The sequence below is a fragment of the Branchiostoma lanceolatum genome, chromosome 4 (assembly GCF_035083965.1).
Source record: "Branchiostoma lanceolatum isolate klBraLanc5 chromosome 4, klBraLanc5.hap2, whole genome shotgun sequence".
Classification (NCBI taxonomy): domain Eukaryota; kingdom Metazoa; phylum Chordata; class Leptocardii; order Amphioxiformes; family Branchiostomatidae; genus Branchiostoma; species Branchiostoma lanceolatum.
The window spans coordinates 11,602,741-11,630,711 of record NC_089725.1 but is presented as its reverse complement, the minus strand read 5'-3'; the positions used below and the strand labels follow the sequence as shown (position 1 = coordinate 11,630,711).

General features: G+C 40.0%; 1 protein-coding gene across 2 annotated transcripts; it reads right to left on the bottom strand.

Moving 5' to 3' along the window:
* Positions 1–12: 12 nt before the first annotated feature.
* Positions 13–27,615, bottom strand: LOC136432571 (uncharacterized protein C6orf132 homolog). Of its 2 annotated transcripts, XM_066423955.1 has the most exons (6): positions 26,916–27,615; positions 22,440–22,496; positions 7,064–7,122; positions 6,265–6,511; positions 4,393–5,888; positions 13–4,095 (listed from the first exon to the last, which is right to left on the bottom strand). In XM_066423955.1, the coding sequence occupies exons 1-6, from the start codon at positions 27,109–27,111 to the stop codon at positions 3,295–3,297; spliced, it is 2,856 nt and encodes a 951-aa protein (XP_066280052.1). In that variant the 5' UTR covers positions 27,112–27,615; the 3' UTR covers positions 13–3,294. The 2 variants fall into 2 exon arrangements, with proteins under 2 accessions (XP_066280052.1, XP_066280053.1); XM_066423956.1 differs by lacking the exons at positions 22,440–22,496; positions 26,916–27,615 and adding an exon at positions 14,284–14,428.
* Between the last annotated feature and the right edge of the window lie 356 nt (positions 27,616–27,971).

Here is a 27,971-nt window from a genome sequence, read left to right as displayed (position 1 = left end):
ATGTGAGAAAAGTTTCATCTCTTGACTTGTATGTTTATTGCCATAAATACAGACTTAGAGATACATAGTTATCGATATACCAACAGTAATATATAGGGCAAGATATACATATAATACGGGTTTATTTGACTTTCAATGTGAAAAAGCTACCATCCCATGATTACAACATACATATTGTCACAAGAAAATTAAAAGTTACACAATCTCAGACACACAATATTACAGTAGATAATATTTATACATCTACATGTACTGTCCTACAGAATTTGCATACTTGGACCAGTTTCAACTGTCACTATACCATCGTATTAGATAGTACACACATACTTACAAGCATGTTAAGATTAGGTCTACATGTAGGAATTGTTATACATTTCTTCTAGTTTTAACTATTTCATAGTGGAACAAAAAGCCTACACCTGTTTACATAGTTCAGTTAGGTGATGAAAGTTGCCACTATTGTCTTTACAATCTGCTTTAAGCAAAATAAAGTTACTAACTCTCATTAAAGCTGGAAGGGTTCTCTCCTATTGCAGCCAAATTGAATAGATACAACACAACCCTCCTGCACCATGAGGAAAGTACATGTATGTTGCACCTACAGTAAAACTCCAACCTCTTATTGCCAGAAGTAACCTTACAGCAAACATCTTCAAAATCACATTACATTTGGTGTCTTCATATCGTAACTGATCAAGCAACACTGAAAGTAGTGTGGGAATTTTCCTGATAGTTTACACCTTTGATTCAAAAAGGAATATTAAATAAACAAACATAACATGTAATAATGGCTTTAATAGCTATTGTAACCAATTTAATGATCTTGCAGGATGAAGAATTTGATACTTTTTCGTCCCAACCGTGATTTAGAGCTGACAATTTTGATTAAGAAATTCATTGACCTTGTTTTCATGATTTTTTCCAAGACTTGGTAAAATAGGAGGTTTCTTTTTCAAAACATTTCGGTCTGGATGATGACTTTCCATGTTACTGGCATTATAAAATAATAAAGAAAATGTACATTTTTGAATGATAATTCTACTGTAAGGTACATGTATATTGAAACAGAAAGTGGTAAAATAAGTCTGTTTCTATGTCTAGAATACAAACTTGTATTGATTATGATACCGACTGACATGGAGTAAACTCTCATGATGTAATAAAATATGATAACTTTCACATTAAGTCTAACATTATGCACAGCAACATTTGATATCAAACAGGACTTCATTTTTAACCTTTTCCATTCATTATAAATCACTTGTCTCAAGTAACCTTAATACAATATCTGAAGAACATATCTTCCTTATAAAATAGTACAACAAAACACTATACTTGCCAAACTGTTATAATAATTGTAAAGCATACAAAGGACTATGATTTTGTTGTAGAATGTTGTAAAAAATGAATAAATTAAATTGGTTAACATTATTTACTTGATACAGAAATGGCAGTCAAACAGTACTGTTAGTTGTTACATTGTTATTTGCTATCCTGTCAAATAGATATGAGGCAGCTTGGGTAAGTTTTTCTTTTTTTTGTCTCACGTTTTTGTGTATTTTCATAACCGATAGACCATGACAAGTCGCTTAAAGTTAACATATGATTTCAATCTACAACTTTAGAAATACATAATATGTATACTATCAGGAAATACAAACATTACCTTCACATCATCATAAACATACTTAGTTCTTCAGAGGAAGTTTCCATACTGGAGATATATACTCTAGCTTCCCTTCTGGACATTTCATGTAGCATTGGTAGAACTTAGATTTATAGCATAACATTATACAGTTAGTGCTCTAATTAAGATACAGGATGATAGATATGTTATAGAACTAACGAAAGCACAGACCTATTGAATAAGTAGAGTGGTCTTCCTTGTCACAACCAGTGTAAGAATAGCTCTTCAGTGAGCTAAAATTATATCGAGATTACTTTTTGTCTTCATCAGATGGGTTTGATTGGAGAATGGTACTCATCCTACGCAACCTTGAGTAAAAAATTCTATGCCTTCCAATATTTTTGCTGCCACACTATCTGACTTTTTCCATTAACTGTAATGAAGCTATTCATGGGGGTGGGTGGACAATGTTATTGTCCTATTGCAATTGGGAACACTGTCTTTTACGAGGAGATAGTGTCACATACACCTTGTGATAACAACAGTCATAAAAACGTACTGCCATATTATTCAATGACCTTGAGTTTCAATCAGGGTAGCAATACTATAGAAAGATACCATTTGGCCAAAGTGGTAAAGGGAAGAAAGAGGGTCATTCATTTCAACTTTGGACCCTGAACGGGCCTCTTTTATCATTATCATTTCTTTGTCTTTTGAAAGGTTTTGATACATTTATGGCACTAATAATTGTAGTTACCATTTGCCATTGGTAAAATTTAAGATCTCTCTTACACCATCTTGGTAATTACAAACTATGTGGCAGCACTATAAACTGTTTTGTTGCAGATCTTTGACCCCTATACATACATGTAGCAGGGTATAAAAGTCATCAACTGGCACGTACGTGTCATAAGCCAACTGTAATGGTTAGACCCGATTTCAAGAAAAGAGGGATGCAGAAAACTCTGCCTTAAGCACTGAAGGAATATGGCAATTCAAAATACTGTAGACACTGGATATACTCATCCAACTATTACAATGCTTGCGGCTTACATTGTATATATCCTATTAAATAATCAACCGTTGATCCAAGACTCTCACACCTATGTTACATACTTTTCATGTTTTTAACCTGTGTAAACTAAGTACATTCACTACACCAGACAAGACCCCGCTGAAGCACATGTGCCAACTAGGACTTACTCTGCATATTTTATCTTCAAGTTGATATAAGTAATTTTTTTTAGCTTTTGACACATTCATGAAGGGATGATGCTGTATGAAATGTAAACTACTTTGTAGTCAGACATTTGTATTAAGTGGGTCTCGTAGACCTCACACACACTTATGAATGTGGACATGAAGATATGAGCCTCATACAGACTTGTAGAGTTATGTACCTTAGTCTAGATGTACATGAAACGTTAGTGAGTTGAAGTGGTTTAGTATATTCATTGTACATGATCTAGTATTTATTATAGATTTAGCACATTATGCACACCTGCACCTATACTGCTAGTACTTAATATTTACCTCTGACACTAATTCGTCCATTTTACTATTTTGTCAACATACAGGATATGTAAACAGATGCCTTAAATACTTATTGCAAGACTTGTACATTTACATCCAACAGATTCCCCTACAGACTTGGACATTGAAATGACCTACACCATAAAGCTGCCTTCAGGCGTCCCGTTGACACCCTGCAGCCCACCTCTACTGTCTGGTTTGGAGGGGTCGACCAGGGAGGGGAGGGATGGGCCGGACGTGCCCGCCTGCTCGTCAAGATTTGCTTGTTGCTGACTGATACTGTCCAACAGGTTTTCACTACTTTCTGTCGAGGCCCGAATCTGCTTAGTCGGAGGGGGAGTCCGTGTTTCGTGTATCTCCTCAGTATTGTTTACAGGGTGAGTCCCCGGGGACATGATGTTGTTTTCCAGTCCTGATGTCGGCTTCATGTCGTTGAAGAACTGATCTCTCAGCTGCTTGGCTGACGGAGGAGACATTGTCACATCTTGTGGCTCTGCCTCCTCCTCTGATGAAGACCCCTCCTCACTGCTGGCTACACTGACCATAGTTGCCAGAAACACTCCCTCCGTAGAACCAGGTCTTTCTTCTTCAGGTGGTTCTGAAGACATTGAAGATCTCTTTTTATCTACTTCGTCAACCCTGATGTTCTTATACTTGCTGTCGTCTGGTTCTGACTCAGACTCGCTGCTGGAGCTCATGACCAGTTCCTCGGTTGGTGTCTGACGTAAGTCCACAGGTGGGAGTGTGAAGGGCCGGGTCAGTGCACTCGGGGAATACCTGCTCCTCTCAGGCGTCTCCTTCTCCTCAGCTATCACCTGGTCTTCCTCCAGGGGAGTCGGAGGTACAGGTGCAGCAGGTGCAGCTGGTAGAAGTGACTGCTCTGGTTGAGAATCCAGGAAGTTCTGAAACTCTTGTGCACTCTCTTGGGCCTGCTCCTGTGAGATATAAGAGGCAAGAGTTGTCATGTAAGTCAATCAATGAAATTATTAATGGCTAATTGACGCGATGCAATATTTAGGACATGATTATCTTACAATGATGGAAGATATTGTAAGGATTGAAAACATCAGACTTGAAGCTTTGGTTTGTCCTAAAAAGAAAGAAATGGAAGGAGTAAAATGGAGAAAGTAGATCACATGTACAAAGATATGAACATTTCGGCATTGTTACTAGATAAATAAAGGGCAAGTTCAGACAGTGAGTGCTGTGTGTTATAGATTTAAGGAAGTTACCTCTATTTTTTGTTCCAGTATCGATCCTTTCCCTGGTAGGATGGTGGGAACCACTGGTGGTGATAGTAAGGGCGGCTCCACAGTACCAATGTCTACATTGATGCCAGAATCTCCACTTGGTGAGGTAGATTTCTCCTCCTGGGCGTTGTCTGGAGCCCTGCCGTCCTGGGACGCATGTGTCTGTAAAACTGCAGGAGGGGGTGGGGGCAACAGGGCTGGGGCAGCCTCTTGGTTAGGGGTGGTTATGCTCAACTCCAATCCACTGTCTGTCAGTTCATCTTTTCTTCTGTCCTCCTCCTTTTCAGCTGTTACATTTGTCAGAAATTCAGAAGGAATTTCCTTGGCAATTGGAGACACTGAGGGGAGAGGCAATGATGGGGCAGGGGGAGATACTGAGGGGGGAAGGGGACATACTGAGAGGGGAGGGGGAGCCACAGTAGTGAGAGGGGGAGATACTGAAGGGGGAGTGGGTGATACTGAAGTGGGAGGGGGAGATACTGTAGTGGGAGGGGGAGACACTGATTGGGGAATTGGAGATACTGAAGGGGGAGACACTGTAGGGGTAGGAGGAGTCACTGTAGGGGGAGGGGGAGGGGGAGCTTTCCGTTTCTTCCTTGCAGATCCCCTCTCAGGGGGAACAGGTTTTGGAGTGTCAGGGGTCATAGGGGGAGGGGGCTCAGTGGGTGGAGGAATGTACTTGGAGAAGTCTATGTCTGCCAGGGAACGAGGTCTCATGTCATCAGGAAGGTCGGTTTCTACTGATTTGTTCAGGTGATCAAGAGACTTTGATTGGCCTGTGAATTTGATCTCGGGTAGGTTGGAAGGGTATGGGTTGGGGGACTTCCATGTGGCTTCTTCAGGAAATGCCCCTGGCAAGCTTGTCGAGGATAATCTACGCTCAAGTCTGGGCGTCAATGGCTTCTCTGTATCTGGCTGCTGAATGTTCTCTCGGAGGAGCTTCTCCTCTCTTCTCAGCTCCTCCTTTGCTGATTCAAATGCATCGTCTACTATTCTGTTGGCCTCGTTGACAACGACGTTGTGCTTTCTCTCAGAAAGATCTCCATCGTCGTCAACAACTTCTACTCCCCATACCTCTGGGAGTCTGTCCTCAGGAGAAGGTAGTGGTTCTAATGTCTCTAGAACTTCAGGTTCATGTACAGGTTGTTGTTGCTGCTGCTGCTGCAGTTCCATTCTAATAACATCTTGCTGTGTCTCTGCAACAACAGCTGGTACCTGCTCTATTGTGGCAGCCTGTATCGGCTGTAAAACTTTGGCAGCATCTTGCTGTGTCTCCACACTGGCAGCTGATACACTGGCAGCTGCTACAGGCTGCATTTCAATGGTGACAGGTACAGTCTTAGCCACTGGGCTGGGGCGCTTGCTGGGCTTTCGTAGCCGCAGCTGAACCTTGTAGGGTGAGGAGTAACTCAGGATTGTGAGCGCGTCCTCATACGCAATATCGGTGAAATAGACAGTGACACTGACCAGTTGATCACCTAAGAGATGGAAAGCAATTTCAAAATAAGAATTAGTCAAAATGTATATTGAGTTTTATGGTTTCAAGTTCAAATATTACCAGTATAGCTGAGTACAGTTATCCCATGTAATGATTATCCAAGACACTCAACAGGCTGTATGTAAATTATATACCAGTCCTCACTTCATAGTTTCATTGCTTCAGCAGTTCAGAGAAGTCACTGGTCATCATTGCAGACGCCTTCAGTTGAGATTATCATGTAATCTATGGTGTTAAAGTGACATCTTTTTGACAGAAATAACCTCTATGTAAGCATATTAATCAAATACTATATGTCAAGATAAATCAGTTTATCATGTGACTATGCTACAAATCTGAGTGTTTGATTGACCCACCATCGTGGATCTTGCCAGACTTCCACGCCGGTCCTCCCTGTCGGACGTCCTGGATGAAGATCCTGCCGTTGTCGCCCTTCATGATGTTGAAGCCGGACGATTGGTCCTCCTCCTTCTTGTCCAGCAGCACCAGGTAGCTGTCGTCTCCGGGCACCGCCTCCTCTGTGGACAGGTCCCTGTTTGTTGTGCCAACAGGTGGGCCTGCTGCAGCTTTTGTCTTCTGGGATCCATTCTTCTGTTCATCCTTCTGTAAGAGTTGGAAAAGTATGGCAACTCAGTTGGCTGCTAACAGTCAAGCCTTAAACTAAATATTTCTTTGGACTGGCTCAGTTTTGCACTAACAAAGGAATCTGTTCGAGACAAATAAATCTTATCTACTAGCAGCAAAATGTAGAATGTGACCTCTACAAAATTCTTACCAATGATGAATGACCAAAATTACTGTTAAAGAATGATAGCAGCTAACGTTATGTTTAGTGGAGGAATATTGAAGTTTATGAGTTTATCAAATTCTATTATTTTTAACAAAGGTATGTATCACAGCACACTAGTCAATGATGTTGAAAAAAAACCATGACTGTTGGTCTCAATATATTCTTTTACCTCGTCACAAAGGGTTAGAGGCCCTTGCAATTTGTCACGTTAATGAAGGTTAGACATCCCTGCATCCAGGTAGTAAGATATGCCAAAAATAGTTGTTGAAATTTTATCCAGTTGCTTGAGCAACCATTTCTGGCGTAACATCTTGTCAGTTTTCATATACATGTATCACAACATGTGACTATTTTTATGTACTTACAGTGTGGGGATTCTCAATCACGTATGCGTGGCTGGGGTGGCTCCTACCCTCCGGAAATCCTGGGGAGAACAACACAAAAGATGTCATGAATTGACTGGATTACATGATTTCAGTTACAACTGTACATGGATCAACTGGCATGGGGGCTTTTGAGGTTACATTTTTTTACTTTGTTCCTGAGAAGAAACAGTAACTGTTACTGAAGCTTCAACATGGTTTCCGTTTGTTCGTAACCTACAATGTTGAGGAATTTTTGCATAACCAACTACCAATTTTCCGTAATTGTCTTCCACAACAAGTAGCAGAAGCAGGGAGAAGAATTAGGATAATGTGTGTTCGGCTGCTTTTAAGTTAGAATTACATTTTTTTGGCCTTGCACGATACATTGTAGCTTCTACGAATAGTAATTACAGCTAGTAGTCTTGCAGAGTGAGACATAATAAGGACTTTGAAGAGCCTGTTTTGGGCAGGGTTTTACTGTATAAATCCCTGCAGGAATGTGTGGGAATATCTATCAGTTGACACAAGCAGGAGTTTCTGGGTCATGTTGCTTCATTGGTTGGCCTAGTTTAACCTGGTATTTACCTTTCCTTTTTGTCTTCAAACAGGTATTAGTGTACAGGCTGGATCTGTTTACACCTGACAGAACTTCCATTCAAAAAGATGTCGGTAACATATTAGAAATAGTTGAAGCTGTTTGTGGATTATTTTTAGATCAAGGTGACATGCCTCTACATACCTGCATATTTGTGCATTATACCAGTGCAAGGTCATACTAGAACAAGGCCATGGTGCATTTTGAAAGGGGTAATCATCCACAACACTCAAAGGCTTTCATTATCTCAGATGTGTAGGTTTTGTGAGGTGTTATTGTCAGTGCAAATAATTATAGTTATTGGAAATCAAAGTGTTGCCAAGGAAAAATATCTGAGACATGATGGTAAAAACTAGAGTTCCAAGACCTCATACCTTCGCCAAATGATGTTAACCTTTACGACTGATGTATTGTAAATGTTTCTTAACATTGATTTTGCAAATAAGGTCCTCCTTTGCATGAATTGTATCAGTTGATCGTCTTCTATACCCAAATAGCAGATTCTGAAGTAAAAAAGTCTTATATTTTTTTAAGTCTCTCTCTTTCTGTTACATTATGTCACAGGTAAAAGATTGTTGTTGAATCCTGTGGGACAGGATACAAACATGTCTTTAGAAGACAACCTTCTTCAATTGAGGGACTTTTGTTGCCCCATTGTGGTGTATCTTCCCACGTATATATCTTATCCTGTCCTTTGTGTGTTTATTTTCATAGATGCGGTTATAGCTTCTTCACATTTTTCTTGGTAAGTTTCTATTCTGGCTAAGGTGAATGCTACTAAGTATGCATCTATTTACACAATAGTCATGTAGAGCATCTAAGACTTGATAACCAAGAAACAACTTTCCTCTGTGTCACTGTTGGTAGCATGTACAACTTAACAAATCTAGGCACTCAAAATAGAACTGTGAATGCAACAGACTCAATTGACTCTTACAAGGTAACACAGCAGATAAAGGCAAAGTAGCATTACCTAACTCAATGAATTTGATCCAAAGTAATAAAATTTTCCTTGCCACCCCTTGGAGTTTTAAAATGGAACAACCCTGATTAATGTTGGCAGTTGCAAATTATTGTTGACACTGCAATTAGCTAACGGACATACCGGTACATGATGATATACCAGACTCCTAACAACATAAAACATAGATGCCTTCTTAACAAACAAATTCAAGGTAACCCTATACCTTCCTGCTTTAACATCACCTTCGAGCTGTTGAAATAATGCAAGCAAGAAAATCAATCACTTGAAGTAAATGGACCATTCCACCCAGATGGGCCTCTCTTTAGCCACTCATGTCAGCTGGTATGGATGTTCAAATAAGCAGCCATCAGCAATATTTGTTTTCAGTCTTCGCTAGGAGTGGGCAGACTAATTCAGATGTTTAATGTAGGCCTAAATGGTTCCTATAGACTCTCTGCCCTTTACTTTGCTTTTAGACACTAAATCCACTAATGATCATGACATCAAAGCTTTACGTTGTACACTGAAGGTGACATATCCATGATTATATTGATGGCTACTTACACCATCTTCATAAAAGTTAGAGTTTTCGTACATAATGTATGTTGAACTCTGTTTTGTTCCTATGGCTGAAATTGCTTTTTTTGGTACCTATATAGATATTTATGCAGAATTGTAGACCTTTAAGTAATGTCTTATCTTTGTCCCTCTTGAACAGGTATGTAAATATTAAGCTTCTTCTGTCTGTTAATCAAATGTATTCACTCAACTTTGTAGGTATCTATCCATCAAGCCACAGAAAACCAATCGTGATGCAGTATATTTAAGTATCATGATGTGTTTTCTGGCTTGTACCCAGCCTAGGCCTTCTGGACACAAATGCACTAAAACGTATTTATAAATTTTCCATGAACATCTGAGCCCCTGGCTTAGTTTAAGGCATAGTTCTTCTTTACAATAATGCTGCAAGCTTTTAACTCATAAATGGCTACGTGGTTTGTGTAATCTTCATCTTCTATTTGTCTCAGGAGAGGTGTTCATCTGCCATAACCCACATTTCATACATTTCTCATAACCCCTGGGTTTTTAAAAAAGTAGGACTCATTTTCAAGATTTAATACATCATGGATATCAAAATGAGAGGGACATTTATTTCTGGTTCAATTGTTTCTTCATAGATGATGATGATTCACTGTGTTCTGCGGCTCAGATGGTTTCTAGATATTCTGTACATAATCTTGCTTTAGGTTGGCATCCTTTCAAGAGCTTTATGGTCCATTTGACCACTCTGTTACTTGCAGGGGATCATATTAGGATCAAAATTCTGGTTAAACTGAGATGAGTATACGTTTTCTTAGGAATGCCATGATACAGTTGGTGGTTATCTTGATACTTTAGGCCTTGGGAGAGTGTGCATGCATATATGATACTGTAGTATTATCCAGCCCAGATATCATTCTCCCCACTTACACAAATGCGCTAGAGATCTTGGAGAGTTTCCCAGCTATCAGGATTACCGGTATCATTCATGCTTGCAAACCTCACTTTTAGAAGTGGCCAGGCGGAATATAAAGTAGATGGCATCATAGTAGAACTCAGAAGGCTGAGGACAAAATTTCAGTGGGCAACCAACCTAAATTGCCTCTTAGTCATTTTGCTACATTTTTCAGACATAGTCCTATTCCTTTGATATCACTAGTTATGACTCTTGGTAGCAAATCTTTACATAAATCCATATGAATTACTTTGGATCCATTTAAATGGTGCATCTAAAGCATGAAAGAAAAGTTGTTTTGATTAAAACAAAAGCTAGAGTATTGCAAAGGCTATGCAACTAAGTTCAAAACAATGTTGAGAAGACTGTCGCCCTGAATGACACAAACTCGTATATTAAGTATTTACTCAAATACCTATTTCATTCATCTATCAAATCCACAATGTTATTGTTTACAGTAGCCATGATATTCTGATCTTGGGGCACAAAGACTTATGATACAAGTAGACCTTCAATGGTTAGTTGTCTCAGATAAGAACTGTATACCCTCTACTGTATAGGGTTAACATTACATGTATAAATTGTGTCATGGATCAGTAACATTATAAGTGCTATGAACATTGGTATCACTTGCTTGATATATGAAGAGCATAAAAACTCAAGAAAACAATTTGGGTTTGTATTGCAATAATTCTGTTTGATGTTATTAGTCTTGAATGGCATCTTTTTGCAAATTTGTGTGTATTCTAATTCTAGTCTCAGCATTTCCACTTAGAGAAATATTTTCCATCAGAATACACCAGGACCTGATTTGATTGTGGATAGTCTCAATTTCTTGCCCTTGATGCACTCCTCATTATCCATGCACATCATGCTGTTTGTTTATTTGTTTATTTGTTTTTCTCTCATATTATTTATGACCTCGTAGCTCACAGGAGCACACAGCACTCTTATGTACTCATCCAAAACCACATGCACACACTTAGAGTTAATTGTTCATAGAAAACTTTTCACAACACAATGACAGGGGATTGAAGAGCGCACATGAGAAAAGCTGTGTAGTAGACTTATAGTTATATATATTGTACATTCCTGTAGGTTGGTTGGTTGGTTTTGTAAAGTCAATACCCTGTGGATCTCTGGTGCTTTATTGTGCCTATGAACTGTTAAGTCCCCATCTGGACCAGTATAGTCCTGGGACTTAGTGATCAATGGTGGGCTTTCATCTGGACCTCCACTGTAGACACATTGTAATTACATCAGCACATCAGAATTGCCGTTCGGATCGATTTGCTGTATAATAACACTGTCGCAACAAGGGTATTTGTGCCAGGATCAATCAGTTGTACCAGCTAAACTTGTTTCATCTCCTATCAAAATCTTGCACATTTGGCGCTGGAGTTTATCAGATCCTTCTCATCGACAGGCATATTCATCTTCACTAGACCTTCTTGGTTTGAGTCCATTTTCAATAATGCGCAATCCTATTTCACAGATCTTTACGTAATCCCTCTCCTTTAGGGACCCAAACAAATGTGCATACCTCCAGCTGTTGGTATTGCAACTACATCAGTTTCTAGTTTTAAAAATGCACAATAAGTGGAAATGAATTACCGGCTTTTGCTCAAAGTCTTGTCCACTTAAAGATGATTTTGTGAAGCCTAAAAGAAAGCTGACTGTTACAGATTTTGGCAGATTTGTCTGCCCTATTCCCAGTAATGAGTAAGGTGTGGAACTGGATGAATGATGTTTCTAACATTCCCACCCTAAGCATGATGTAGTGTGTGATTTTATACACTGATCACAAGGCAAGTTTTGAGAGAAAACATTCCAAGCCTAGAGGCTGTATAGGCTTATAGTAATGGCAGGAAGAATTCAATAGAGACTCCCTAAATCACCAGCATATCACTTCAAACTACCATCATCACTTCTAGTTCTGAAATGTTCCCCTCATCAAAGGAGATTTTGCTAAGCCTTTGATATTGAAGCCATCGGCTGCTACTTTGCAATTTTCATTCCATGCATTTAGGAGGTACAGAAAGCCGTCTCTGTCGGAAAGAGCCAAAACTGTTTAGTTCAAGAGCAGTATTTCTTTGTTGACAGGCTTCTTTTCTTTCATTTGTTGTTAGGTTCATAATTGCAATCCAAACAAATTTCACTCCAATAAGACTTTCTTTCCATAACCATCATTATATTTATCAGACTGAGTAACAATGCAAAATAATTTACATTACTTGGAAAGTTCTTCATGTGTTTGAGATGTTCTTTTCTTGTATTGTGTTGAGATCCCCCAGGACCACCCCTAGGGTCCCATGGGAAAATATCACACCTTGCCCTTGAATAGGTGGGAGGGAAAGTGATAGGTGGGAGGGAAAGTAATCATCACAGTCCTTTCACTGATTACCTGATAATAGACCACTTCCTGACCAATGGGAGCTAATTAATCACAGCTGCTGGATTATAGACCACTTCCTGCAGCCTTTTATCATTCTGTTGGCCCACACCCTGACAAATCTAAATCAACAAATTGCAGTTTTCCTACTGTTATTAGTTGATATTACTCTCCAAGCAGAGGTTGTTGAGGAAAATTGTAACCTTCTTAAGTTTAAAAAAATAAGCCCCTTATTTTTGTAATCCCTCCCCATATGATAAGGTCACAATTTTCCCCAACAACGTCTGCTTGGAGAGTAACTGTTATATGTAGTCCAAGAATGTGACATGTACTTTTGCTTGATTGTTATGGATTAATTCTTTGTAAGCTCCATCCCCTGACCAATGGCCCCTTCATTTTGCAACTTTGTACTTAAATTGACAGTGATGAAAAAATAGATAATGTTACCGCAATTACTGGAAGTGCTGATAGAATTTATTAACCGATGATATCTGAACCAAACTGGGATAACCCAGGTCCTTTTTCCGCATTATTTTGTACCTGGCAGACGTTATTGATTTGAGATTCTCTTTCATGGGATCATTAGCTAATTTCCCCACTAATATTGGTAGCAGCTGTTGTATGACCTTATTGCTACATTACACATGTATCACATTGTAAACCTGATCAGCCATTTTGATACCACCATGATTTTATGCCTCACTTGAGAGACCTACATATCAGCACTACATTAGGGAGGTGACTTGGGGAGCAATATGGTAGGAAATGGAGTATGAAAACTCTGCAAAACTGGAACAGTGGAAGACCAGACTAGTATTAACATACATTGAGTCACTGTCACTTTATGGGCCACACAGTTCATAAAATAGCACAAATCTAAACCCATATCTGGATGGTAGATTTTCTTTAATATGCTGTAATGTCAATTAACTTATGCTTGTAGTGCATCCATTCACTTCATGTGAAAATTTAATGGTCAAGAATTTAGTAGGACTTCATACATGCAACCTCTAGTTTGTTATATTTTGTCTGATTCGTACCTCCTCTCTCATGACCTCAATAAGAGTGGCCAGCAAGCTGATTTCAGTTTGAATTAAGCTTCATAGAAGCAAACAAACAAACTTGAATGTGAGGAAAAAAATCAACATTGGGTGTGGATGATTTCGAAATAGAAATATGTTTGCAAACTTTATGTAGACATGTAATATTTCCCTCACACCAATAGCTGAAGAATCAGGCTTTCAAACAATAGGATTACATGTATTTTGTGATTAGATCTGCCAAGATTGTATTGTCCTTGTATGAACAAAGAAACTGACAAACAACGTACTTGTTCTGTATGGTGTTTTCTGTCAGCTGTCTACTTCTATGTGTGAAAGGCTGTCAAAAGCCAGACCTGAAGCCTAAAGGTACCATCATAATGTACATGTGTGTGTAGTGAGCTATGATAAGTATACTGTCTGTGAATTTTTGTTGCAATGCTGAACTTAGGCAAACCCTCCACCAAAAATTGCCCAGACTTTGCTAAAAAGCCCCAGCAAATCTAGCTTGCAAAAAGACTAATCTGCTGACGTATGAGTTACAGCTCTTAACTGAGTTATTTGTGTCATCCCAGAATTGATGCCTTTAGCAGAAGACAGCAAACAATTTCCCCGAGGGTATCTATGAATATTTTATCTTAGAAGTATCCTGTTTGTACTTGTATTTTAAGTATTTGGAATAAAGTCGTTCATATCTAGCTCGATTTGTGATACTGCAAAGCCAACAATCTTACCTGAAACATTTGTCAGGTAAAGTGGGTTGGTGTAAGCCCAGAAGACCCAGTTTTCACCACAGGTGGTCATCTTTGAAATATAATCAACAGTCAGACTGTCTCCTTCTGTCTCAGGTCAGCTAGTAACTGAATTTCTACGCTGTTAAGTGAACCTAAGTGGTGTCTTCTTTTCTGTGCTATCTCTGACCTGCCTCGATAGTCACAAATATTGCTGCATTAGAGCGTCCTATGCCACGATTATACCATAGTTCATACGGAATATTCCATTGGTCCCAGCAGACGCCATGATGATCTAAGCCTGTAAGAATGTGATTCGTACATGGATGCATTCCTTTGGCCAATTATAACCACGCCTTTCGCTGCCCGTAGACAAAAGGTGTGCATAAAAGCCCCCAGTAGGCCAGACTAAGCCTCAGGTGTTTGATAGACTTGTTGTCAGTTCTACAACTCTTTACACAACTTGATCTCCTTTTGTTATGTTTGCCTCTAAATTACATACATGGTTAAGCTGCTGAAAGGCATCTATATATGATCAAATTCTAGAAGTGACATGTTTAATCTTTAGCTATAATAGATCTGGCTTAAATATGGTCATAGTTACCATACATAGATTTGAAACAACCCCAGGAGCAACAAAACTGTCACTGACAATCAGATTGTTTGATGTCAAACAAGATGAATGGCAGGAGTGACAAGTAAGGTCAAATGTTAATCAAGATAATCCAATACAAGTCAACGGCAACCCTGTATTAGATATTAGGCGCAGATTTGTGGTGAAAATGTCAACAAAAGTGGTATATACGTGCAGGTACTATGAAATGTATCACCTATGAGAACAGTGAGACTACAGTTGTCACGACATATACTTGATAAGGGTTTGATAGAGATTAAATAAGTGTGCTTTTAGAAAGAGAACTCGTGCAAGGATGCCATTTACAATGTCATGACAGGCACTACATGGCACCGTCTGAATACCAAATAGGTTTAACTCGCATTAAGAGCTCTCAGCTCTCATCTTTTTAAGAGACCTTGTCACCATTAATGGCCAAGGATGAATTGAAAATAGAGTATACATGTACGTGTCAGCACTTTCGATGTAAATTGATATAATTCCACACTCAAGGGCTTTGAACTTACATTTCATTGATTAAGATTGGATTTAAAAGTGAAATATCTACTAGTAGGTTTCCCTCAACAAAAACTGCATTTACATGTCAAACCAGGATTGCAAGTTGCAACAAGGAAAGTATGACTATTGAAATTTGGGCGAGTGAAATCTGCCTTTGTTCAAGCAGTTTGATAAAAAAAATTACATCAATCAGAATACAAAATGATATTGATAAGCAAATGTAAAGGTAATGGAGTACAAAGTCACAATAAACAGGTCCTAAAATGTTCATTAGACCTAAAGTCAGCACATGGGTTCCAGTTTATTCCATGATCATATGGTTCACTTTGAATATTACGAAACGTCACATTATGAATACTTGAGATCATTTCCAAATGAGGAAAAGTGGAAAATTAATGCATTTGACTGCAGTAATGAAGTGGCTCATGGCTTCATCATACTTACTCATGAATTATGATATCATTATCATATTCTATTTGGTTCCAAGCCAAGAAGTATGCAAGAAGAAAGAATATCAGATACTGAAACACTCCAGCTCTTGCCCAGTGGCTATCACATAAGAGCATAAAGCTATGCTCTATAGGCAGATCTGTTCCTTATGAATGCCCTAAGCTAAAATAAAATGGAACATTTTACCACCAGCCAGTCTCAGCCTAAGCTCAGATAATGAGATAACCCTCAGGGGGGCAGTATATGTCTGTGTGTTTAATATGTCTGTCTACTTACACACATCTTATATCACATTGAAATTGCCATTATTACATTATGACTGCAGGGAGTTTCTGTTTTTCTTGGAAAAATCTGTCACCGAAATATAAGCAAGCATGTCATATATGGGTATGGAGTTTGTAATCATAGCTGTAGTGGGAAAACGACCAACTTGAAGGTATGTTTGGTGAAAAGAACTTACTTTTGATCTAATTTTTTTGGCATTAGTGGGCGTAAGGCATAGGACATTGTCAGAGGGATGACCCAATGAGACTATTTATTCAGCGCCATCAGAAAAACCAAGTATAACTTCAAATCAAACATCATAACTTCTGCTTTATCATGTTATGCTATATGTACATGTATATTCTAGTCCAACGCACCCATTCAAAATGAGCACTTCTTCCCAGGCACTCAAAATGACTGATATAACATCACTGCTTTCAGTCATGGTAGGTCAAATGTCCACCATGTAGTATGCAACACATACCATCCGTTAGAGAATTGTTAGCTTGGGGGAAGATGGCGAGACTTATCCTCACCGTCCATCGGTTATCCAGTGACCATTATCTGCCTGAGTCACCAACAGCAATCATAAAATGCATGGTTTGAAACCCATGGTTTCATTTTACTATCTGTGCTCATGTATATCTGCGAACCAAGATCATTATTGGAAAGCGAGTGATCTATTGGGGCGCAAACGGGTCAGAATTGATTTTGGTCGGCAAACCCTTGCCCATGTTGTTGCATCCCTCGGCAGTGTGTCTCCTGGGGTCCGTGCAGCTACTACAGAAGCAGCACTCTCATGCGAGGTTTTGTCGAAGGTGCATTAATTCTCCATAACATTATTAGCTCACTCAATCTGTCAGAAATAGGTTCCCGATGATTGTGGGTCTTTGTTGTGTGGGCCCGACACAGCAGCGTGGATAAATCAGCAAGCGTTATCGGTGACGTCTTATCGATAATACCTTGCAGGACTTGGAAAGCAGAACATGGAGTTTCAGGGTGCTTGGATTTGGATAGTTAAAGCTGGCCAAATTTAATATGATTATACAATATGAGATGCAGAGTATGCAGGAAAAAGTCTCCTAGAAATGCTTTGATTTATCACCTTATTGTCTTGTCCTTATATGAAGGTCAAAGAACGAGCAGCCAAGTTAATCTGCTTCACTGGCTTGACCCTCCAGCACAGTACAAAACAAAACCCAGATTTTAGACAAAAAGAGTCAAATTCTTCTATCATTACTCTGCTGAATGATGGTCCATATGTCCCTAAGGCTTAAGAAAAAAATGTTGTGTTTCCGGTTACTGTGAGTACTGAAAAAAATAGGGTCGGTAGGTTAAGGGATTCTCTTTTTCTTGCTTTCTTTTTTTTAAAGATTTCGACCGAAGTGATTCAACAAATGCAGTTTAAAACTATTGATGAACCTTCATGCCAAATGCAATTTATCATTGGAATGCATCTCAGGACACTGGCATTTTCAAAATCACATTGTGTTGACAGATACACATTGTACAGGTATATTAATAAACTAAACAAAGAAATACAAATTGAATGTTTACTGCACATTCCTACATGTACATCAACTGGTCAAAGCCTTAATCTGTTAACAAAGTGTGGAATACAGGATGTCTGCAAGAAAGTATTGTTGGATTCTGTTTTGAATTTTCATCACTCAGATGTCAGATAAGAAATTCTCTGTACCCTGTACCTTGCTTGCAGCCGACGACAAAAAAAAGGCTAGTGTCGGCAGGTTTCTTCTAGGGTCAGTTGGGTAACTAAAAACACCAAATCTTTTTCCCAGGCCTGAGCAACAACTTAGAGTTAGAACAAAGCAATTTTCATTGTACCTATATGTAAGCTACCCCCAGGGAATTTTGGAAAATCTGTTAATTGTTTAATTGATGATGAAAAAAGCTATTCTGCCATTCATTGAACACCATTACTAATGAAAGTTGAATTAGATTGATATTTCATAACGTTTACTCCTAAATGGTAAAGTAAACGGAAATGGTGATCAAAAAGAGAAGTCACCAGGAAATACTGAAATTTAACATTTGCATCATACATGGATGACCTAAATTTGCCAATCACAAAGCAAAATTGGTTCAACACATTTTGTAAACTTTGTATTAGAATATCCAATAAAAAAACAAAATCTACAAATTGAACGGGACATCAATGATGCCAACACGGGGAAGACAATGCTCTATGCTAAATTTGGTAGAGCCTCAGGCTACATATCACACTACATTCCGAAGCTTCCCAACACATTATATAGGACTCAATCACCTAATGGCTGAACTTTTGTGTTAAATCTAGTCTTTTTATGAGGTTTGGAGGTGACAATAATATCGTCTTGAGCATTCATAGTAATGACAATAATGGCCACCTCCCTATATAAACTGATGCAGGAATATTCAAGGATCAAGCACAAATATCGCAGGCCGGCCTCTATTCTCAGTCAACTCTCCTATGCATTTGACATTTCATTCTACGATTGAGAAACTCTCCTGTTTCTATTTCTACAAAGTACTTATCAAACATTCCAAACACGAAGCACGGAAAATAACTTTTTTGATTGCCAGTGCCTGTCCCATGGTGTCTCATTAATACTGGAAACCAGCCCTAGAGAATTCATCCACATAAAAGACATGTAATCCCATAAAGTTGATGCCGTATATAGAAATGGTAACAGGAGACATTTGATATCTCCCACACACCTTGAGATGGATGAAAACAGTTTGACAGCATCCGTTTATCAATGTATATTACAGGAAGACTAGGCTCCTGCACAGGGCTTTTGGGTGGTTGGCTGGCCATGGCTTTCTATGGCTTTGAAGCTGATTTTGTATAATTTTCTGATTTCTCGCATTTTTTCTATTGCCAAGCTTAATTGGTATGACAACTGTAGAAGCTTGAACTGGCATACAGATTAATCTTGGCGATATAAAAACACACGAGCGATAAGAAAACAGAGCAAAATCAGCCCCAAAAGTCATACCAAAAGTCATAAAAAAACACCAGCCATCCTGAAGGTCTCACAGTGCCACTGCAAGAGGCTACAAGAAGACCATGTTGAAATTTTTTATCAAAACTGATCCTTGGCATTTTTAATCAGATGGTGTTTCAATGTTCTTACTGTATAAATTGACATATTCTGATATGTTTGACTGCATGAGTACGTGTATCAAATTTAAATTATGACATTGTAGAATTACCTTAAGTGATATGTCAAATGCACTACACCTTTCCTGTAATGCAATGGTCACAATCGATGCATAAAATGACAATGAAACAGCTCTCACGTGACACCTCCGTGCATTAAAACCTAAGGAATGTGAGCTCCCCTGTCCCAGGTGTTTATCATGCTTCACTGCACCACTGTGCCTACACCAACCTACACCTTAAATACTTCAGGCCCACCAACCGTAATATTGGCCAAATCTTCTACTTATTTATAGAGCCTGTTAGCATCTTAAAGTGAGGGAAGCCACATATATGGAAGGTTGTTAAAGTTGTACACAACGTTGTAGTATATGAACTGCCGACTATACGGCCTTTGTGCCTTGTAAAAGCAGCGTTTCACACCAGATGCAAAGCAATGCATTTGTGTACCAAGCGTGCACATACTGTGCATTCCAGGGCCCTTCATGATAAAATATTGGAATTCCAAAGCTTTTTTTCTCAAGTTACAGGTGGATACAAGACCGCAGTGGGATGTAAGAGGACACTCTCTGCTGGTGGAGGCTCAGATGATAAGCTGGAGATGCACGGGAATGGGCCACCACCTGACAGCCACACACCATTGCCCATGTCAGAAATGTTTATGTTGACATAGCATTACACTTCCACTTGGTTAGGTTTGGGAGCCCTCACAGCCCCGATGGCTTTATCTGGGTAATAGACACTCTTGTTTGTTTAAGAGGAAAGGTGAGATAAATACCAGGCAGCCTTTAAAGAAGACGATACCTCCTCCAGTAATGACATTACAGCTTGCTTTATTTTTTTCGCTTTGTTTTTCTCAGCGGTAAGGTCACTCGCCGCTGATCTGGAGTAATCAGGTCTGTGCCTCCCCGTGAAAGCTCCCTGTTTGAGCACTTCTGATTTGCATGTGAAAAGGAGGGGAGAAAGGAGCAACACGCCTGCGGAGAGGAGACATGGGGCATGACAAGATGTTCTGAATGCCAAACCAGGCCTGACTATTTTGGTTGTAAGGGATCTGAGGGCAGGGCCACTGCAAAGGGTCAGGGATCAGACAGGACCGGGGGAATTACAGACACGAGACAGCGGCCGCCACAGGTTCAAACACTTGACGACACCAACAACTCCTTACGTACCTTTTGAACAGAGAATAAAGGGACTGTGGAAACATGGCATTACCGTGACACTGATTGATGTACAGACAGTATTCTGCATTAGCTGTTGCTACACGTGAAACCCGTGAGGAATGCTGATGACACCTGCAGACTGAGTCTCATCACCAACACAAAATTCTGACAAAATCATCCCGACATCACCTCTTAAGTCTGAGGTTTTCACATCAGATTGAATCAATTTTTATTCTAAGATTCAAATTGTGCTTTTAGATTCTAATAGACTGAAACAAATATGCAGAAATCTTATCAAACAATAGGCAATGTCTCTAATATGTGGATTGATTCCAAACCATAGTGGGAAAGCCCATACTAGTCCTGTCCTGTCACCCCTCCCACTTCCTTTTTTGCCCTACTGTTGGGTTGCTCTGTCAAACATTGCAGTGCTCTCATAATGTAGAAATTTTCTTTTGAAAAATTGTTCCTACGAATGCAACTATAGTAATAGATACAGATTGTACTTAAAGCATCAGACTATTCCACTACCTTTTGCAAGAAATGCAAACAAATTGTCTGGTATGGAGGTTTTGCTGGAGTTTCATATTGCATCTAAGTTTATCATTTCATTGTTTGCAAGTACAGGAACAGTTAGATAACATCCATAACAATTTGGCTCTTTTTTTGTTCAGGTAACAGAATATTTGTCTTCCCCTTTTACCCTGGTTTCCTGTTTTCCACAGACCCAAGATTGTCTGTGATAACAGATTTTGGCATAATTTATACTAATAAAGAAAGCCCAAAAACTTTTTCGGACTTTGATACCATCTACTTAGTGCATGAGGCATAAACTTTTCCAAGCATCACAACACCTTTCAACATCCTTTCAAGCACAGAAAACCCTTTGTTTGCACATGAGAAAGGCTCCTAGCTCTTCTGCTAGGCTTCATTGTTTGATCTGATACCTTTTCCTCAGACAGAAAGGTATTCTAATAACTTGTGCTATCGCGTCTCCCCATCTCATACCTCAAGCTCTAAAGAAAGGACAAGGCAGGTAAAGTCAAAGTGATTTCAGCGAGGATTTATATGAAGCTATCGGTCATATTCTCCCCAAACAGACATGATCCTCTTATCTCTCCCACACAGAAAGGGAACTGTTTTGAATGCATCTCCATTTTTCATGGATTTATTGGCCATTATTATGGATGAACTTCAAGTCCACCCACATAATTTCAGATATTCCTGGCAGGATATCAATTCTGCTAGCACTTAGTTTGCAACTTGTTTTCTGATTGCAACTGTTTGATGAATGCATGTATAGAGTGGATGTATTTATTTCAATATTTCAGCTGCTACAGTTACGCTGTTTACTGCAGAAGAATGATATTCGCTACCATCTATTGTACTGTCATGATACCCTATTTAGTAGACTGTTAAACAGTGCCTGACTCATAAATGTGACTCGAAGTGAATATTGCTATATTGAAATTATGTTTTATTTATTGACACAAGAAGGTTTATAATCATGATTTTAAACCTCCTTGATTGACGCGATGGCTGCAAATCTCTTTTGATGAATAGTAATCATTGTACATTGATTTTTAATTCAGTGGCAACACTGTGATTTCCAATAAAGCTATCTTGTATCTTGTCTACAAGTTTTCAAAGTATTCCATCAAGCAACCAAACCACACTTTGTCTCAATTAGACAGGTACCTTTCCATCCACCAAACTGTAAATTGATGTTCTAGACCATGCACAATTTAAGCGTGCTATGTATCAAAACTATCAACCCACAAAGCCTAGGGATTTCCATTTCCGGAGTTATAGATATACTTCAGAATCTGTAATATCGCATCACAGAAATGTGTCGTTGTAAAAGGAGATCTTAATATAGGGTGCACACAGGCCTTGTTAAATCTATTCATTGTTTTTCAGTAGTAGTTGGACGAACAGTTCCCCTCAACTTCTGCTATAGCAACAGAGTGATCATCACATGACTAACCTGCTTCTAGGTCACCTGGCCCACCAGCTATAGTCTGCAGTGCTGTCCTCTTCTTTGCTGCAATAAAACAGTGAAAAACATTTCGATAAGCATCTTGTTTTATTTTCCTTGTTTGTTCTTTGTTTCTCAGACAGAGTGTATGTTGGTGTAAGATTAGTGTAACTCACTGGATGTTGCTAACAACAGCTTCTGTGTGACAATAGCCTGAGGTGACAAATAGCGAACGGTTTGTTTTACATAGCAGACAAATACCTAGCCAGGCACCTGATGAAAATCTCTGTTCAGTAGACATGCCAAAGACTTTGCATCAGGCCATATGTCATATATTTCGCATCATAATTCGATTTACCACCAGTGTTTTGTTTATTGTATCATCAACCAAGTGCTGCACACTTATCCTGTATTTTGATGCAAATCACTGTGATTTATCTGTTCATTTTACAGCATGTAATTTGTACTAAGGTGCCTATGATGACCTTGAACAATATTAACTTCAGACCATGGCTACAAAATGCAAAGAAACTCTCCATTCACATTCACTCTCCTTCACAAAACCTTCTTTCAATACTACACAATTGAAATACTGCAGTAATTGACTCCACAACAATTATTTACTCGAGACAATTACAGGTGTGACACCAACATAGATATCCCATTGGGGCTAATGCTAACAGGTTGGAAAGACCAGCCTCCTTAGCATGCTCTACAAGTGGGGATTTTTCAAGTTAAAATGCCTTTTTATTCTGACGGCATATCAGTTCTATTATATTTGTACTCAGTTTCTTGTGCAGGCAGCCCACTAGAAACCAAGTCTCAGAACTGGTCATAAAAAAAAGGACATTATCAGCTAGAAAAAAGCCTGACTTGTAGAGCCTGCTAAGGAGGCTAGGATTGACACCCTTATCTCTAAACTTAGTGCTAGTCTCATCAGTCAACAGTCAACAGGGACATTCCCTACATACAGCCCTAGGCTATGTGCATTCTACCTCTTTCATATACAGTTTTGAGGAATGTCAGTTGTTAGATCCTCTCCTTACTGACTTCTGTTATAACCAAGATAAATGTATTGCTCGGTTAAGCCTGCGAAAGACAGAAACCTAAAGGGTGACCTGACACTTTATATGTAATCTTCATGCAGTCAACAGCAATATTTTCTTGATAGGTAGGAAATACATCACATACTCGAGGAAGGTATGTCAACATAAACACCACCTGTAGCTTTATAACCTTCTCCCTACTGAGGTAGTAAGTTTTGACTATTCTCCAAGCAGAGGCTTTCATTGAGAGGGGTAGTTTTGTCTGGGATTTTTAACGTTCTGAGAGGAGAGGAACGTTAAAAATCCCGGACAAAACTACCCCTCTCGATCCAAGCCTTTGCTTGGAGAATAAGTTTTGACACTAAACTTGTATTGGTTCGTCACACTGTTAGGCAGCAGGGAGAAGGTTAAGTCTTCCCCGTTAAGTTACCTCAAAGCGGTAAATCTCAGCCCTGACCTGCTGGTGATATTTCTATTTTCATGTCTAGTGTAACAGACTTGACGGCACCATTGTAATCATGATGCCAGGATGTATATTTTTCATTACAAATCTCTTCATCACTGTAGAGCCTAACTGTTTCCTGTTATTGTTTTTTACTATCAACTATCTTTATCTCGATAAGTGGGCTGACGAGCTAGATATTTTAAGTTTATGAAGTTTCTTCATTTCAAGGGTAACGTTAACATTATCAAGTTAGAAGCCTTGTACTGTAGTACTTGTTATTGTACTTGCAAGAAAGCTTCCTATCTCATTTCGAAGAGAGATTTTTACGTATGTAACGTTATAGTTACGTATTTATGTAATGTTATAGTTATGAGGATAATTGGCTGCAAAAATTTGTTACAGATACCAAATTCTTTGTGTCTGTCTAAATGTGAAGTGAACAGCGTTACTTAGTGTGATAAATTGGTCTGCCCTTCATATGTCTCTTCAATTTTCTGCTGCCTTGTATGCTGTCCCCCCTTTGCATTACAATGTTGAAATCACAGCAGCGTATCCAAGGCCAAGGTCACGTAATGAACTACCTGCTGTGCCCTTGTCTTCTCAAACATATGCCAAACTTTTCATCTACTTTTCGTTAAAAGAAAAAAGATTCTCAAATTTTAAGTGTTATCTAGTCTTGGTATGTTGACGTAAATGTGACATTGTTAGCAAACCTCGAAATGTTTCCACACAAGTCGGGGTTTAGATGTGGAACACCAAGTAAATGTGTCCAACAAGTTTGACGCATTTTCCAGAAGAATTGTCACAATGTGCACGAGTTAGTTTGATTGGATGTGACAAACATGTGACTTTCCTGTCCCTAAGAAACCGAGGGTGTGGTGGGGAAGCATTGAGGAATTGTGTCAGAAGGGGATCATACATAGGAATGTTCACAGGACAATAGCACCTCATTATCCCTACTGTTAACCTCATAATCTGATCAGCTTTATCCTAATACATCACACTGATACCAGCTCCATTGTTATCCTATTAATCATGTCTGCTTCCTACCACACCCACCACACCCTGACAAATTGTGACAGTATCTGTTTAAAAAAAAAAACCTTGATATAAATGACTATCACCTTGGAATCTTCCTGTTCTATAGTTCATTTGTCACAGGTACAAACTTAGTGATTGTCCCTGAAATGACTTACAACAGGAATGTCTAAAAGAACAAAAGTTAGGAAGGAATATGGTACAAACAGGAGATAATCTTGTTTGGTCACTCCAAGATATGGTTGGACTTTGGCCAAAATGCATCTGAAATTTGATCAGAGAAAATATAATGGAATTCCTTGATTGTTTGAAATGGCATAGAAGTTAAAGAACCTGGAAACCTGGATGCCAATTAAGGGTGTGGAAGGATGTGACTGTCTTCTTCAGTTCTTGTCATCATTTTATTTCTGCTATGCAGGTTTAAGCAAGGAGGTTTAAATAATTTATTTAACATTGGTTTAAGGTACATGTAGTTGGCCATAATAAAAACTATCAGTTTAGGGTGCAGCAATGTATCTTGTGTATTGTCCAGGACTGAATTAAACAAGGCTTGATGATCTACTTCTAGTATTTAGTTGGTTAAAGTTTAAATAAACTGTCCAAAAGGTAGCCTAGATTACTAGCCAGACAGAAGGCACTGCACTGAAGTGACATTAGTTGTGCCTGGGAGAAATGCAACAGGAGCCCTTTTTGTTAGCAGGTATCTGTAAGGAGTTAGACAACAATACTCCTGGTGTGCTTTAGAAATATCTGACCCATCCCCCTCCCTCCGCGGTAGTCCTGTAACATTGTGAATGCCTTCTGCCACCTGTTTACATGGACAGGGGGGTTAAACTTTAACAGAAATGTTGAGGTGGGGAGAAAGCTAATTTAGCTGAGGTGTGGAATTTTCATCTGACATTTTTAGAGAGCAGGACCTCTCAAGTTTCATAAGGGGTACAGCCATCCGTGGTGGCCCGGCATAGTCCGGTGTGGAGCTCAGGTGTTTGCTAAGAGTGCTCAACTACCGCACATTCCTTCATGGTTTGCTGGACAAGCATTTTGGTCCTGGGCAGGGATCGCTGGTTTCACCTCTACAGAAACTCTCGACGTTTGGATGCGCGACAATTTTCAATTCAGCGCCAAACAATGTTGTCCAAAGCGCGGCGAACAAAGGGGGGAAAGGACCGCCTTTTGTGGGCAGAGCGTCGGGGGGCAAGTTCCGTGCCAGTTTGGCTTTACATGAGCGTTGGTATGTCGACGGCCGATTCTCTGTCGCAGGTGGTAGCTTATGTTTAAACTAGATGCCTTCTCTGATTGTGACTTCCGCCCAGAGGCAATCAAAGGATCCCAAGAAGTGAATGTTGGGAGACGGACAGCACTAAAGTGTGCAACTTTAGCCTGGACAACTGCAAAACCCGAGGAAAGCGGCTCGGTCGCGCTTGACTGCGCGGGGAATGAAGGCCGAGTAAATTAGCACATCGGTATTGTTGATTCTAGGATGACGGCTAACACCGAACCCTTAATTCACAGCAGTATGGCAGGCCCGCCTCTCTCTCCTCACAACACCCGGGCATACAAGCCACCGAATTACGCGCTCTTTCTAAAGCCAATTTTCTTGGCACGTAGGGAATATGATCTGGGAGAGGTGTGTATTGAAAACATCGGTGGGGGAGAATTGGGCCAATGCACTGCGCTGAAAGCTTCAAGAAGGGCTAGGAGGCAACACGACGCCTGCCTTTACAATGTTTACCTTGAAGATAACTCGCTGCAATTCTGTGCAGTGTAGGAACTAGATTAGCTTCCACACACCTTGGAGATCAGGTTGACAACGGGTTCAGAGTTTTAAGTAAAAACACCATTAGTCAAGACGTTTGTCTTCGGGATGATTAAGTATCTTTAAGAAATGTCTAAGACGTGGAAGGGTTGCGGAAATAAATGACGTGTAGTATATTTATTTTCCTTGAAGCCACTCACCTTTTTTCCGACTGACAAGAAAGTAGATGCCGAATGCGATGAGACAGAGGGCTAGCGTCCCCAGCACACAGCCCGCTGCCAGCCCGGGGATGCTCACGCCGCATCCCGCAGTCTGTGCCCGGGCGCCCGGTAGCCACCCGCCCGCCAGGTAAAGTCCCAACAACACCTGTCGCCTCGTCCCTGAGATCGCGTCCATCCTTCCTTCACTCCGCTCTGCTCATACTGGCCTCCACAGAACGGCTCCCATTGAGTCCCAGGTACGGTACGGACACGCCGAGCTGCCGTGCACGGCACACACACACTAGTACACCGCGCCAACTTCCTCACTCACTCCCCGGTATTTGCATAGATTTGCATGCCGCATACTTTCCTGTCGGATGAACGGTGACACTTTTGTAAATCTGAGGGCGGGACGCCGTTCGGGTGTGTGTTTTGCTCGGAGCGGTAAAGCAAGACCTCGTATTTAAATATCAATTGTACGCCACGGTATGGTCGACAAGAGGTATGTGTCACGAGGGCGGCCAGGCCCCAGTAACCAGAGGACGGAGAGGCCGCTCTACTGGACAGGTGTCCCTCTGGCGTTAGCTGGTCACTCGCGCTCAGTAAAACTACAACTTACAACTCTCTCTGACATCGTCCCTCGGTCTGGGCCAGTCCTGTCCACCCAGGGGTGCGGGGGTCTTCGTCACGGGAGTAGAATGACCCTGGGGGGAAACATGGGGTAGGGGTGGTCGCGGTCAGCAACTGAGGAATTCTTCGGGCCCGGGTAGGGTGACAACCTGGCATCAACATGCCTCCGGAATTAATCACTGGGTATATAAGCATTCAGAAACGTGCCGTTTAAGAATGTATTAAGGGCATTTTTAATTATTTTTTCTTCTTCACGGTATTCGGGAGAAATACACACGTCAAAGAGAGCGTAACGCCAGCAGCCTGCTTTGGGACGTAGTCACCGATGTTATTTTCTTCTCCCTATATATACGGTGGGTTTCTTAAAGGCGCTGTCACTTCATTGCTGTGTGTCTTGGGACGGCGCTACTGAGACGGCATGCTTTA